The sequence below is a fragment of the Artemia sp. Qi Xiang Cuo genome, chromosome 9, assembly GCF_049724085.1.
Source record: "Artemia sp. Qi Xiang Cuo chromosome 9, ASM4972408v1, whole genome shotgun sequence".
Lineage (NCBI taxonomy): Eukaryota > Metazoa > Arthropoda > Branchiopoda > Anostraca > Artemiidae > Artemia > Artemia sp. Qi Xiang Cuo.
The window spans coordinates 74,564,046-74,580,756 of record NC_142802.1 but is presented as its reverse complement, the minus strand read 5'-3'; the positions used below and the strand labels follow the sequence as shown (position 1 = coordinate 74,580,756).

General features: G+C 38.3%; 1 protein-coding gene across 1 annotated transcript in view; it reads right to left on the bottom strand.

Moving 5' to 3' along the window:
* Positions 1 to 4,680: 4,680 nt before the first annotated feature.
* LOC148949024 (chorion peroxidase-like) overlaps positions 4,681 to 16,711 on the bottom strand; it is a 244,987-nt gene continuing 232,956 nt past the window's right edge. Inside the window, exon 11 of the mRNA XM_089094180.1 lies at positions 4,681 to 4,977. Within this exon, the coding sequence (XP_088950306.1) occupies positions 4,917 to 4,977 (61 nt within the window). The 3' untranslated portion in view covers positions 4,681 to 4,916. The remainder of the gene's footprint in view (positions 4,978 to 16,711) is intronic.

The following is a 16,711-nucleotide window of genomic DNA, read 5'->3' as shown; positions in this document are numbered from 1 at the left end:
GCGGGAGGAAGGTTAGAAATGAATCTCGAAGTTCCCATGATTCCTTGGAATATTTTTGAGCTAAGCCTTTATAATAGTTGCTGTGGGTGAACTTTTTTATTATAGAAATTAAGATTAATATAACAGGTTATGTTCATATGAATACCAGCAGAGCAGGCTAACCGATGCAGAGGGCATCATGAGTGCTTTAAGGAAATTTTCTGGTTGGGATACATCTACAAGAAGGAGCTTTTACTTTGCAGCGAAACTTATATGCCAATATTTATCGTTTTTCTTATCAGTATACATTTTTTCATTTATATTTTTATTTCTTCAGGGAGAGGATTACCCTCCTCCATGGGCTCCCATATGGGGGGGGGGCGGGGGGGCCGGCGCCCGTGGCGCCCCCCCCTGGCTGAATGATACTGCCTTATTTTTATATTTTTGTTCTGAGATTTCTATTATATAGCATTAAAAGTGCCAATTAGATGAGGTTTGCCCCCCCTGGAATTCAGCTTATGGGTGCCCATGCCCTCCTCCCTGGCCCCCTGTATGGGAAATGGAGAAGTTTCCTGTAAAAGACATTTGTTCAATGAACTCAGCTTGAAAAATAATGGAAATAATATTTGGAATATTCAAGACCCCCCTCCTCCTAATTAATATTGAAGGAATGAGGAATCTCGAGGGGTGACTATCTTTGTCAACGGATTGATAAACAGGAATTCAATTTTAGTTATTATTATTATTTTTATTAATATCTACTGTTATTATAATTGTTATTATTTATTGAAACCCCTTCTTCGTATAAGAAGAAAATGACGAAGCACTACAAAAAGAAAAACAAAACAAAACAAAAGCAAAATATCGCATACAACTATGACAACGAAACTACAGTTGAAGAAATTGACTCCAAGCATGTGTTGAAGTCTTTTGATTTAAAGACATGGATCTGCTATGTGAAGATTATTGGATCTGCTATGTGAGGAGGATCTGCTATTAGAAGACTATTGATTAGCTTTTAATTTCGTGACCAAATTTGATATCTCACTAGGTATTTTGCGAGACTGAAAAAAGTGGAGCAGATATCCAGTTTATCAGCAATTGTAAGAATATTCCAATAGGGTGCAATGTAGAGGATGGGGGGGGGGCAGAGAACAACAATGCTATACAGTGTTGCTAGACAACGGTGATTGAAACGAAGCTTAACAGATACTATGAAACCGTATGAAGTGGACATGTAGCGCTTGATTCCTTCTGTTAGGAGACGACGATTGTGAGAAATTCTATGTCCAATGGGAAAACCAAGATAAAGGATTTGGTCAGACGGGCGGATCTTTGAATTTCCAAGCACAGCTTCATCAGGAAGTGGGTCTTTCCAGTTAAAAGCACTACGTCGGGCTTTTCAGCGTTAAATTCAAGACCATATTTTTTGTATTCTTTTTGCAGTTTTTGCAAAATTTAATAAATTTTGCCCAAAGTTTGGCTGATGTTAAAGGTGTCATCAGCATAAGTGACTAAGGATATATTGAGGTCAGAAAGAGCACAACAAATCTCACACTAGTCACTGAGCTTCTAGGACATAGCTATTGATATAGCGAGCTGAGGCAATGGCCCCTTGCCTGGCTCTTCGCTTAACTAGTATAGTTCTATCCAGTGGCCTTGCCATTTCGTCTTGATTAAGACGGATTTTAAGACGTAGCTTAGCAGACATATCCCTTTGAGATCTGATGATAGCCAGATTTACTCCTCTTTTTAACTGCCCTTTAAAGCATAAGGGGGTAGATGAGGAGTCAAAGGTATGCTGAAAATCTTGACTAGTCAGTGCGAACGAACTACCTGTACAAGAAGCATCAATCAGAGCATTAGCAACAACCGCAAGGGCGTTTTTCGCATCCAGTGCTCTGTTGAAAGCTAAATTGATGTTGAGGCGTGTAATATTTCTATTCAAGCTCTTTTATGCTCTTTTTTTTATTCAAGCTCTTTTAGCCTGCAAAAGTGGTTGACACAGTTACCTGCCTGAAAGATGTGCATTGATTGGAGGGTTTCTTGTCTTTTTTGGAATAGGAGAAAAATATCCCACACAGAAAGTTTACGGAACCATGCCTTGTGTGAAAATCATCTGCAGCAGTAACGCGAGATGTTCTAAAAGCGTAGGACTACCATTATTTATATATAGAGCGGGAATTTCATCTACGCCTTGTGACAGCTTTGGCCTAAGGCACATGATTGCATTAGCTACAGACGTTATAGAAACTGTAAATTCAGAGTCTTGGAATGCGTACAAAAATTGGTCAAGCTCTTCAGTACATTTTTGTTCAAGAATTCGTCTAGTGGAGAGAATTTGGCCTGATAGAAAGAATATCATTCAGATGAGGAATATCAGCAGAAGAAAGGAAGGTTTTGGGGATCTTTGGATGGAGTGTTGACCAAAATAAATGGGGGTTATATTTGATTTTTTGTGCTGGGATTTTCTCGCGGTGGTTTTGAAGCTCCTTGGCAAACTTTTTCTTTGCTGCAATGCGAACGGAATTAATAGAACATGACCCTTGTCGGTCACATTACATCCATAGATGTAGCAAAAACTTTGCAGAATCAATGGATTGGGAGAGACTTGATTTTCATGCCCAGGGAACTAATCTTGGAAGCCGACGCTTCAATTGAACAGCACAACAATCCGCATATTGTAAAGCCTTGCATATCTATGCTCAATAAATATCAAGGAGAATGCATTTTGCTCGGTGGGCAGCTGTAACAGATTGATCAGCAGCATAAATAGTACCTTAATCTTTGAAAGGATTGTAGAAACACTATCCCAATACAGTTCAGGGGTGATTAATGCCCAATTACGTATATACGATGGATTTTTTGTTTTTGGGTTACTAATAGGTATCTGAGAAGTTTTATTTGGTGAGAAAGAAAACGACAGAGGCAGGCGATCAGAATCAAATAATCACAAAAACACCTTTGGCTGAGAGATGTCTAAGGAGAGAGAAGTGACAAAATGGTCTGTATTGGATGTGGACGAGGAATCGTAAATGTATGTGAAATCTTAATCTTCATCAACAAGACTAGACAGACTAGACTAAAAAGGCTAGACTAAAACGGACAAGACTAGACAGACTAAACTAGACATACTACACTTGACAGACTAGACCAACTAGACTAGACAGACTAGACAGACTAAATAGACTAGACTAGACAAACCAGACAAGACAGATTAAACAGATTAGACTAGATAGACTAGACTAAAAAGACTTTACAGTATAGACAGGCCAGACAGACTAGATTAGACTGTCTAGACAAACTAGACTGGACAGACTAGACACAGTAAACAGACTAGATTAAACAGACTAGAAAGATTATACTAGACAGACTAGACTTGACAAGACAGACAGACAAGTACTAGACAGACTAGACAGACAAGAACAGACTAGACAGAATAGACTAGAGAGTAGACTAGACAGTATAGACGGACTAGACAGACTAGACAGACTACACTATACAGACAAGACTACACAGACTAGACAGACTAGACTGGGCAGACTAAACAGACTAGAATAGAAAGACTAGACTAAACAGACTAGACAGACTAGACAAATGATACTAGACAGACAAGACTACAGACAAAAGATTATCAAGTATTTAACACATCACTGAAGAGTAGGTAGATGGAGCAGTAGGGTTACAGTTAAAATCTCCAACAATTAGACATACAGAATGACCAGATGAGATGAGAAGGGTTTTATTTTCAACTAATAATTACATCATGATTAACTGGCACTTACCGCATTTTTTAAATAACATTATCAACCAAACGTAGAAATGGTAAGAACGAGTGGCGTATTTTCCGTGGGGGGGGGTGGTATTTTCCGGTGGAAAGGGGGGGGTTAACCGCAGGGGGGGGGTTAAATTCCTAGAACTATTTCAAACAACCAGAGCAGATCCATTCAATTAGATGTAGTGCCTTATTCTAGTCAAAATACAAGTAAGTAGATAATGGAATATTCTCTCTTAATATTGATCGCTTGTTTTGTCTGTGTTCATCTTTCTTAATATTGATGTCTGTTTTGATCGTAAACACCCAAAAGAAAATATTTTACAAAAAAAATTACATAGCCTTAAAGCGGTATAAGGGGTAAAAGGGACTTATATGATCTCTTTCAGCACCTATACTCCTTTTTTTTTGCTATTTGCCTCTTTCCACTTTTGGTGGCACCTGAAAACATTTTTGCTTAATTTTTTATATTTTCGCCTTGACAAAAATGTAAATGTTACGTCAATCATAGTTCAAACTATTGTTGTTTTCAATTAATTATCAATGTATATTGAAGTTTTGTTGTTGTACCATTTCGAATTCCACTTCCTAATATGCTCTCTTGTATTGGTTTAAGTTGCTCTAAATTAAAATTTGAGCAATGCCTCTGGCAAACGCACTCACATAATAAACTGAATTGTTTCATTCTCATGAAACATGTCACCTCACACAAGCGCTGTTTAAGGGAAAAAATTATTTCTCAATGTTTCCTTTTTATTAATATTATCCTCATTCACATCAATTTATTCATTAATTAGTTAATCACTGCACTTTGTGGTAATTAATTAGCAATGCTAATTGTCTTTCCAAATTTTTAACCGAATAGATGACCCACCTGTCAAGACCCTTTCCATCTTCACCCTATCATAGATCACAAGAGAAAGGAAACACATCTGTAATCATATTCTCCAATTTTTATTTATTCATCTCACTAATTTACTGTTAAACATGAAAAACTATTCTCAAATAATTAAAAAACTGTTACTTCATCATTTCTTTTTATTCGTTTTCACGTTTAAACTAAAGTCCTTTTTGTAAGACTTTAATCCTTGTTGAACTATAGATGGAATATTTGAACTTCGGTCATATTACTTGAGGAAAACTTCGACATAGAACAAAAGGGTTACTCCTTCCATGAAGAAAGATCCAATCGAGGGATATGCTTGCAGGAAATTACTGGATTCCTGAAAATTTTAATCATTAATGTTCAATTATAAGATGAATGACTGTATTCACAACTAAACTAAAATACACAAGAATTAAAATACACAAAAACTAAAATACATAAGCTACAAAAATAAAGACATTTTTTGGGAAGGCAATAGTTAAAAAAAACTTAATGGAATATTTAAGTACTATGAATTATATCCGTCAGCAACGAACTAGAAGAAAGGCAATAAAAAAAGAATTTAAAAAGTTTTAGCTTCACCAGCATTGCCACCTGTTCCCGTCAAAACCTGGCTTTGATACTGTCAATAAAGTATTTTTAGATCATGTCTAACAAGCTGAATAATTATTTTATTCTGTATAAATAAGGTTTGCTTTAATGTTACTACTTTAATTTATCTACTGATGATGATCACTGATGTATGTCGTCGAAATATCCAGAAATGTTTGTATCTCTTTTACGCTGTCTAATAAAATGACTTAACCCAATTGAAACTTTATTTGTTTACCGAAGGAATGTTGTTCAAGCCCATTTCTCCTCTGGCTTAAAAATTGTTGCTCTTCTTTGTTTTGCTCTGGTCACTCGCGGAATCCAAGCAAGGTTCCACTCGGTAAAATCATCCACAGGAACTGTAACTCATGGGTCTAAAATCCTCGATCACTTTTTTTATATTACTGAGACCCGAGTTTCGGTATTTTATAAGTCGAGACCTGAATTACTTTTTCTACAGTCGTCCACGCATACTTCCATAGGAAGTGGAGGGTATTCGACCATTATATGCAGATGATATTTAGAAATCTCTATATATCAGGTAGCAACGGTTTTGAATAGGTATTTGGATCACCAACTGCTATCAGAAGTTCTCCTGCTGATGTCTTTTTTCCAATGTGCATCAAATTGTTAGTATTTGAAGGATGCTTTTGAACCTGTGTTACTATAAATTGCAAGTTCATCACGGTGCTGTTTTATTGTTGTACACACTGCGTAAATTACAATTTAGTTTACGCTCATTTTATAAATTCTATATCTTTCAGGAAACTGGGCTTAAAGAATTGTGGTCGTTTTCAGGGGCAAGAATTCCGAGAGTAAAGGTTCTCTCTTACAATAAAACAACAACAAAAAACACTCAGATTTAACCAATACCTGTGTGCAAACAACAAAAGCACGAAGAACAATAAGGGAATCTTTTTGTAGGACAGTGAAGATAATTTGAATCAATATTTTGGCCCGATGTCCAAATTATATTTGGCCCTGTGTCCTATGTTCAAATTATCTTCACTCTCTTACAAAAAGGTTTCCCTATTGCTCTTTGTGCTTTTGTTGTTTGTTATGGAAAGGCAGTGTGGTCTTTGTCGCTATTTAACCTGTGAGCAACTATGTCAATACTATAAAGAAAAGATAAGAAAAGTAAACTCATATCTTGACCGTCGACACTGACTAGCTGATTTCAAGTGTTGTTTTTTTTAGCACTAAAATACAACTTTTTTTGGTTTTTAAAATATAGCGCATTTTACGCTGATCGTACTCCGGTGCTCCTTTTTTATTACTGTAGTCCTAATCTACAAGAAGCAGCTAAATAAATGGCACTGATCAAGGATGTGAATACACTGATAAGGAGAGTAAATATCAAGAAGCTGATCATCAACATAAAAAGTTGGAGAAGTTAAGCGGTATTTTGTAATCAAATAACTGTTTTAGCTATTTTAGATAGTAAATAAATAACTATTTTAGCTAATAAATAAATTTGGCTAAAGGAAACATCACCTTTTTTTACTTAGAGACGTAAAACATCGCTCATTTAACCTTAGTTTGTCCCATTGTAGGTGTTGAGGTCATGTAATATGCAAGAATCATAGTCAGGGCTCTATGTTATTCTTGTACAATAAGTTCATATTCTCTTCTAAGTCCCTGACATCCTTGTTTCTATACAGAAACTATGGACAAAACGGATGTAGTTTATAGAAAGTTGTTTGAGGTCCAATACCACGAATTTACCTCCTTGAAAATATGATCCTGGAAACTTTGAAAGCGAAAGTTTATCATAAGTTTCCATTGATTTTATGTAATAACTAAATTAGGTTACAAGTGAAATTATTAAATTATGCATGACAGAATTTATCAATTTGAATTAGGCGTTAAAACTGTATTTGATTCTTTTGCTGGAAGAGCTTCATACGCGTATGAACAACTTTATTTAGACAGGATTCTAGTTTATTTAGAGAGGAGTCTTGGAAGTCAAGAGCCTAAAATGGTTTATTTATGGCCAATAGTTTTCAACTTCCCATGAGGAGTCTTTCAGATATTGATGGAAGGGAGATTTATTCCTTAAATATTCTTCATTTGGAGGAATATATTTGGATTAAGTATGCTATGTGGAGGTTGAGAGCTTGACAGATAACCTTATATATTTTCATATTATATATTGACAGATAACCAAGATATTTTAAGCAATGATTCTACATTGTGGAATAAAACATTAAATTTGTACCCATAACTACGCAGAGATGGAAGCATTGGCGGACAAACTCCCCTCTTGAGCAATATTTGTCAGATGAACCCACCCCGTTTGACAAACATTTAATTTGTCTGGACGGTCGGAGTACTTAAAAAGGGATAAAATGAATGAATCTAAGCTCGAAAAACAAAAAAAAAAACTTGAAATTGGTAATTTAATAATAATCCAATTTCTACAATTAAATCAGATTAGAAGTGAAAATTCTTTCTTTTAAAAATAGCTAAATCTATCTTTTTTCTTATTTAATTATTCTTTTTCCCATTCAAGAAGGTCGTGTTAATTTTTCTTTTTTAATGGATAATAGCAATTTGTTAAATGCAGTATCAAGTATATATGAAATTAAAAAAAAACTCAAAAGAAAATAAAAATTGCATATTACATGATAAAATGGTCTGAGGGGACTTTTTGAAAGAGAGAAAATATGATACAGTTTCGGGTGATTGAGAGGGGAGGCAATTGTAAATAAAACAAATTCCAATGTGCCTTAAATTTAGTATTTCAGGGGTAGCCATGAAGTTCGCAAGACTTTTCCAATGACTAAAACTTATCTTTTCTACCAATCGCAATTTTCCCGATTACATAAACACAAACTTGTAATGTCCTCTTCCCACTGCTATGCATTATAATTAATTAAAAATAGAAGAAACGTGAAAACCCACGCTAGTACACAAAAGGTGACGGAGAGGGCGCGGCTTCCGTACAGCCTTTCTATGTATTGAAATGAATGTTTAATTTCTGAACAAGTTCAAACTTGAAATCCTAGCTTAAGAAAATAATCTTACATCACCAAACATAATTTAGATTCCCAAATAACTTGTTAAACTTAAACATGGTTGATATACGTATGGGGCAGATGGCTTTAGTAGAGGTGTCAGTTGGGTTAAGAACCAGACATAAAATATTCTGCTCGGAAGTGATACTTTTACGAAGTCAATTGGCTTGGACCAGACTCTTACATACTGCTGCTTTTTATGAAGTATTGAAAACTATAGCGTTTTCTTGTCGGAAGTGAACTTTTACACAGCATGTATCTTGACCTAATATCAACATTTCTGCTTTGATTTTAAGGCTCAGTGACAGCTCTAAAACTTAAACTTAAAAATTCTCTGTTAAGGTCTCTTTTTTTAGGGCTAAAGGGGCACTCCCCCATCCCACCTACGCAAAGTGCCTCCAACGTACCTCCGTAACAGTTGATGCGCCACTAGAAAGTATTAGTAGTGATATCCCTCTGCTTTCAAACGCATCCCTGTCCCTGGATTCCACGACAGCCAGCAGGTGCATGTTTCGTCATAGGATATATTCTATATGAGATACAGTTGGTTGTTACCTAATAGGGAGAGTTTACTTTGGTTGTTATGTAATAGGGTTTGGTTGTTAGATCGTAGTTTTTCTCTCGTCACGTATTCGGATGTGCTAGAGTCCACAAGTCAAGCGGGGGAGCTGTGTTCCCCCGCAGACAAGACATTTCAAGATATTTCAACACTTAAAAAAATTCTTCAAGCCATTTATATTCATATCTTTAGTTCTTACGTAATGGGAAATGTTACCAGTGTTACGGATGACGCATTCCAACATTACTTGTTTCTTCAGGGCCCGTGGAGGATCCCACTTGTCGTTGAGGAGAACGCACCAATCGGATGTTACATTATACTTTATGAAATTTCACTTTATTTCAAGGTGTTTTTTATTTCAGGGCTCATTTGAGATTTCATTGTCTTTCAAGACGTTTTTCTCAGGGGACCTTTATATTCCAAAAAGATTGCGTCCACATTAGGATTCCGAAAGGGCATTTCCATCCAATAGAATGGAGTGTGTTGTTAGTTTGCAATGGTTCATGGCAATTCCCAGCCTGCGGCACTCAATGGCTAGCATATGACACACTCTGGCGTGCCTTGTTACACCTAATACACGGAGAGAGGGAGGCAAAAATAAACACGTGCACAGACACACACACACAGCCACACGAAGTCAAACACACAGGCACATGCACATTCAGATAGATAAGCACGGAGAGAGAGAGACAAAATATAGAGGGGTCAACACACACACAAACAGTAACACAAAGTCAGTTACACAGACACACAAGCAGTCAGACACACAGGTAGGGAGAGAGAGACAAAAATTTAAGAGGGAAAAACAGAAACGTACACTCGCACATGCAAACACACACACACACAACTACACAAACTGACACAAAAAGTTACAAACACAAGCACGGAGAGAGGACAAAACCGCACAGAGAGAAAAAAAGACAAACAAACATACACAGACACACACAACCACAAAAAGCCACTCACACACAGGCACATACAAAGTCAGACTCACAGGCACGGAGAGAGGGAGTAAAATACATTGAGGGAAAAACACAAGCACACACACAAACACAGACAACCACAAAAAGTCGGATAAACAGGCAAACAAACAGTCAGAAACACAGGCGGGGAGAGAGAGAGAGAGAGAGAGAGAGAGAGAGAGAGAGAGAGATACACACCGAAGAAAAAAGCCCACAAAAACACACACACACGTACAACCACACCATGTCAGACCAACAGGCACATAGAAAGTCAGACACACTAGAATAGAGAGGGAGACAAAACACACAGAGGGAAAAAAACACACACACGCAACCAGACACAGTCAGACACAAAGGCAAAAAAGCAGTCAGACACACAGGCATGGAGAGAGAGAGAAAAAAACACACAGAAGGAAAAACACACACAAGCAAACACACACGCACACCAAATTAAGACGCGCAGGCGCAAACACAGTCAGACAAAAAGGCACGGACAGAGAGACAAAAACACGCAGAGGAAAAAACACACACACACAAAACCACACAAAGTCACATACACAGGCAAAAACACACAGTCAGAAACAAAGGCACACATAAATTCAGACACACAGGCACGGAGAGAGAGACAGAAACACATAGAGGTAAAACACACACAAAAACACACAACCACACATAATCACACAAACACAAAAACACACACACAGTCAGGCACAAAGGCACGGAGAGAGATAGACAAAAAACACACAGAGGGAAACACGCAGACACACACAGCAACACAAAGACAGCCACACAGGTACACACGCATTCGGACATAAAGGCACGGAGGGAGAGACAGAAACACACAGAAGGAAAAACACAAGCACGCACACACGCATGCAAACCCGCAGCCGCAAAAAATCAGACACACAGGAACGGACAGAGGAAAAAACACGGAGAGGGAAAAAACAACACACACACTAAAAATAAAAAAACACAGAAAATTAGATACACATGCACACACACACATGATTAGATACTCAGGCACAGAGAGAGAGAGAGAGAGCCACAAAAACATACAGAGGGAAAACAAACACACAACCACACAAAGCCAGACACAAAGGCACATACAAAGTCTGACCTAGAGGCCCAGAGAGAAAGACAAAAACAGAAAGAAGGAAAAAATATAGACACAACCATACAAAGTTAGACACACAGTCAGACACATAGGCACGGAGAGAGGGACTAAAACACATAGAGGGAAAAACACACACGCAAACACATACCCAACCAAGTTGGACAAACAGGCACACGCACAGTCAGACACACAGAAAAGGGATAAAAACACAGAGAGTAAAAACACACACAAACACACACACACACAACCACACTGAGTCAGACACACAAGCACATGCATCGTTAGACATAAAAGCATAGAGAAAAAGATAAAACAAACAGAAGTAAAAACACACGCACACACAACCAAACAAAGTCAGAACAGACACATGCACAGTCAAACACAAAGGCACGGAGAGAGACAGTGAGAGAGAGAGCGAGACAAAACACACGGAGCGAAAAACACACGCAAACATAACCACACAAAATCAGACACACTGCCACATTCACAGTAAGACACACAGGCACATAGAGAGACTGATAAAAAAAAGACATAGAGGAAAAACACACACAAACACAGACACAAAGTCAGACACACAGGTGCACATACACAATCGGAAAAACATGCATGGGAAGAGGGCCTAAAACACATAGAGGTATTAACACAAACACAAAAAATCAACCAAACAAAGTTCGACCAGGAACAAAGTTCTGGAACAAAGTTCCAGATTTGCCTTTCAATCACTCGGACTATTTGTCTTGACTTTTTCTACAATTAGCCATGTCTTAATGCCTGCAAAACATACACTCAGACACACTTACACACAAAGTCAGATACACAGGCACACACATAGTCAGAGACAGAAGCACGGGCAGAGAGACAAAAAAAAGCGCAGGGTGAAAAAACACACACACACACAACCCCAAAGAAGTCAAACACAGAGAAACACTCACAGTCATACCCACAGGCACGGAGAGAGAGACAAAACACACAGAGGGAAAAACACACAAAAACACCAACACAGACACATAACCACACCAAGTCAACACCGGCACACGCATAGTCAGACACACAAGCATGGAGAGAGAGACAAAACACACAGAGCGAAAAAACACACGCACGCACAACCATACAAAATCAGACACACTGCCACATTCACAGTAAGACAGAAAGGCACAGAGAGAGAGAGTGATACAAAAAATACACAGAGGAAAAACACACCCAAATACAGACACAAAGTCTGACATACAGGTGCATACATAATCGGAAAAACATACATGGGAAGAGCGCCTAAACACACAGAGAGAGACAGTGAGAGAGAGAGAGCGATACAAAACACACCGAGCGAAAAACACACGCACAAACAACAAAACAAAATCAGACACACTGCCACATTTACAGTAAGACACACAGGCCCATAGAGAGAGTGATACAAAAAATACAAAGAGGAAAAACACACACAGATACAAACACAAAGTCAGACACATAGGCGCACACACAATCAGACAAAACATGCATGGGAAGAGGGCCTAAAACACATAGAGGGAAAAACACAACCACAAAAACACAACCAAACAAAGTTCGACCAGTGAAATAACATCATTTTTATACAATCCTAAAAAGAGCTTATTCCAGATTTGCCTTTCAAACACTCGGACTATTTCCTTGAATTTTTCTATAATGAGCCATATCTTAATGGCTGCAAAACACACACTCAGACACACTTACACACAAAGTCAGATACACAGGCACATACATAGTCAGAGACAGAAGCACGGACAGAGAGAAAAAAACGCAGCGTGAAAAACACACACACACACATCCCTAAAGAAGTCAAACACAGAGACACACTCACAGTCAGACACACAGGCACGGAGAGAGAGACAAAACACAGAGGGAAAAAGACACACAAACACCGACACAGACACACAACCACACCAAGTCAACACAGGCACACGCATAGTTAGACACACAAGCATGGAGAGAGAGATGAAACACACAGAGCGAAACGATAAACGCACACACAGCCACACAAAGTCAGACACACAGGCAAAGACAGAGAAACAAAAACACGCAGAGGAAAAAAACACCCGCACACAACCACACAAAGTCAAACAAACAGGCACAAACACACAGACAGACACACAGACACGGAAAAAGAGAGACAAGAACAAAAAGAGGGAAAAACAAAAACACGCAAACACATAAATTCAGACATATAGGCACACACAAACTAAGACAAACAGGCACGGAGAGAGAGAACCAAACAGAAAGAGGTAAAAACACACACACATCCACACAAAGTCACAAACACACACACAAACACAGTCAGATAAACAGACACGGAGGGAGAGACAAAAACACACAGAGGGGAAAATACACACACATAACCATACAAAGTCAGACAAAGAGGCAAACACAAAGTTGGACGAAGAGAGAGAGAGAGAGAGAGAGAGAGAGAGAGAGAGAGAGAGAGAGAGAGAGAGAGAGAGAGAGAGAGAGAGAGAGAGAGAGAGAGAGAGAGAGAGAGAGAGAGAGAGAGAGAAAAACATTGAGGTGTGGTTGTGTGTGTCTGACCGTGTGAGTACCTGTGTGTCGGACTTTGTGTGGTTGTGTGTGTGTTTTTTTCCTCTGTATGTTTTTTGTATCTCTCTTCTTGCCTGTATGTCTTACTTTGTGCCTGTGTTTGTGACTTTGTGTGGTTGTGTGTGTGTTTCCCTCTGAGTGTTTTTGGCTCTCTCTCCGCGCCTGTTTTTCTGATAGTGTGTGTGCATTTGTGTCTGACTCTGTGTGTGTGTGTTCCCTCAGTGTGTTTTTGTCTCTCTCTGTTTTTTTTCTGAGTTTTTTTTGTATCTCTCTCTCTTTCCGGGCATGTGCGTCTGACTGTAAATGTGCCTGTTTTTCTGACTTGGTGTGGTTGTGTGTGTTTATGTGTTATCTTCCTGCTGTGTGTTTTTCTCTCTCTCTCTCCCTCTCCGTGCATGTGTATCTGACTGTACGTGTGCCTGTTTGTCAAAATGTGTGTTGTTATTTGTGTGTTTTTACCTCTGTGTGTTTGTGTGTGTCTTTTTCCCTCTGTGTGTTTTTGTCCCTCTCTCCTTGGCTGTGTGTTTGATTGTTTGCGTGCCTATGTGCGTGAATTTGTGTGGTTGTTTGTATTTTCATATATGTGTGTGTGTGTATCTGTGTTTTTCCGTCTGTGTTTTTTGCCCTTCTCCGTTTCTGTGTGTGTGACTTTGTGTGCCTGTGTGTGTGTGACATTTGTGGTTGCGTGTGTGCATATGTGTGTGTGTTTTCCATTTGCATGTTTTTGTCTTCTTTTCGTTCCTGTGTGTCAGACTGGTGGTGTGCCTGTTTGTCTGACTTTGTGGGGTTGTGTGTGATTGTGTGCGCGTGTGTTTTTCCCTCTGTGTGTTTTTATCTCTCTCTCCATACTCGTGTGTCTGAATGTGCATGTGCCTGTGTGTCTGACTTTGTGTGGTTGTGTGTGTATGTGTGTGCGTGGAGTTTTTCCCTGTGTTTGTTTTTGTCTCTATCTCCGTACCTTGGCGTGATAATATATGCCAGAGGGTGCCATATGCTAGCCATTGAGTTCCACTGGCTGGGAATTACCATGGAACTTTGTAATCTAACAATGAAACGTCAATTTTCCGTTGTTCAGATAAACACAGCGGTCATTTTTAGTTTATACATTTATTTTTGTGGGAAAAAGGTTGAAAACCCATAGGTGTGATAGTTTGCACCAGAGGGTGTCTTAGTTTGGCACAATGGTGTGAATGAACATGGTGTATCGTGTTGAGGATGGCGTGCAAAAACATGATTTAATGGATTTAAAGCATAACAAGAAAGTATCTGGAAAATGTATTAGGAATGATGTGGGGTGTCAGAGGGTGCCAGAGGGCCAGTCATTGTGTGGCATGGTGAGCTAAATTGCTTGGACTAACATGTTTTACAGCTTAAAGTTAAGTTAGGTGGTGTTAAAAGAATTTTTCGAACAGAAACTGTTCAGTTACCAGATAAAGGGACTTTTAGATAATGAAAATACGATTGATATAAAATATCAAAAACGCTAGATATTAAAAAATATATAAAAGTCAATCGTATTACATAATGCTATGTAGTAATTCAACTGAATTCCTTGCCTGCTCCCTTGCTCAAGGGTAGTAGATTTTCGGACACAGCGTCTCCGAATATGAGCTGCTTTGGGGCAAAAATTCCTCCGCAGCTGAAAACAGTTGCTCTGTGGGTACGGGTAAAGGATTTATGCATTAAAATTTTCTGAAGACTTTTATCACTCATGAAGACTTTTAATGTAATTAGTTGTTTTCACCTATCAGCCACATATAAAAGAACCTTCACATTAACGGTATTTTCATTGGGTTCGCGATTCACTAAATTGTTTGCAGCAGTTTCTTCGTCAGCATCACTATTGTTAAGTATTCATAACCAGAAAAGTAGCTAGCTCTGTCAGTTCTGCCAGTCTTGCTAGCAATTTTGGGATATTCAACCTGTTTTGCTTCTTCCACGACGAATTCGGCATCTACATCCCTACTCTCACTAGATAACCATTATGTTTGAAATAAGCACAACTTGAAGTTGGAACACCATTAATCTTTGGCAAGAAAAATCCCCTCGTCCAGGATAGTAGGAATTATTTCCTCCAGACCAAAAAGAAGAGTATATACCAGCTTCTGACAAAACCTCACTAAATCTTTCAGCTTTTGAGCTTCTTTTCCAAAAATCGAATTGTAGGATAAATTGTACTAAGTAGCACTTTTTCCCTCTGAAGGATATCAAGAGCAACCGCCGATGGCTCTAAGATATTTATGTATTCTTGTAGAAAATCTACGTCACGAAAATGAAACCTAGGTTTCTGTGAAGCATCACAAACATCATGAAGCTTCTCTTTTTCGTAACAATCCATTGAACTGTCATATTATCACATTTCCCCTGAGCTTTCTATCGTATATCTCTTTGATAGAATCTGCGGGTTTTCAGCTCTTGTTTACAGCTTCCAAGAGAGCTCTACACTTGGCAACACAGGATTAGTACTGCCACTTATATGCAACATCGTTCAAGGCTTTATCTTTGGCTGCAAGTAAATTGTATTTTTGGCTGACATATCTGAAGTGGTATGAAAGTACTTGAGTACTTAATATCCCTCAAATTCTTCTATTTTGTACTTTCCCTTATAAATAGTAGAATATCAAGTACTTTCAGAATCTTTTGCTTAAATACAGTACAAGAACTAAAATTTTTATTTAAGTAATTACTTAAGTACTTTTTATTCAAGAGACTCCCAGCACTATTTGGAGGGTATGAATTACCCCAGGCTAGGTCAGAGAATTATTGGATTATATTAGGAAAATTATTTTCCACTAGTCTAGTAGATTCTTTTCTTCCAATTTCTAAACCTGAGCCGATGGCTATATGATACATTATCCTTGTTATTTTACTGTAAAGACATGTTGGATGGCAATGGACCCTTAGCCAAGCTATTGGAAAAAGCACTACAGACACAGGTCAGAGATAGAAGATCAGAAGCCTAATTGAGATTTTGAAGTTTATGTACAGTCTTTTCTGTTTTTGAAGGCTGACTAGTGTGAGATGTGTTGGGACTCCTCACCCCTGATAACCAGATAAATGTCTCTGTTCTTCTATATATGGACATACCTGGAAAGTAATTTTATTTTTATTTTAATTTTTTTCTAGAGATTAGCCTACTTTCAATGGCACTTGAAATGTATTAATTTTGCAAGGGAAAATACATTGGCATGGTATCAGAATTATGCGTGTGTAACTGCAATTGCTAGCTGGATCCTTGCCGATTGATTCTTAATTCATGGGTA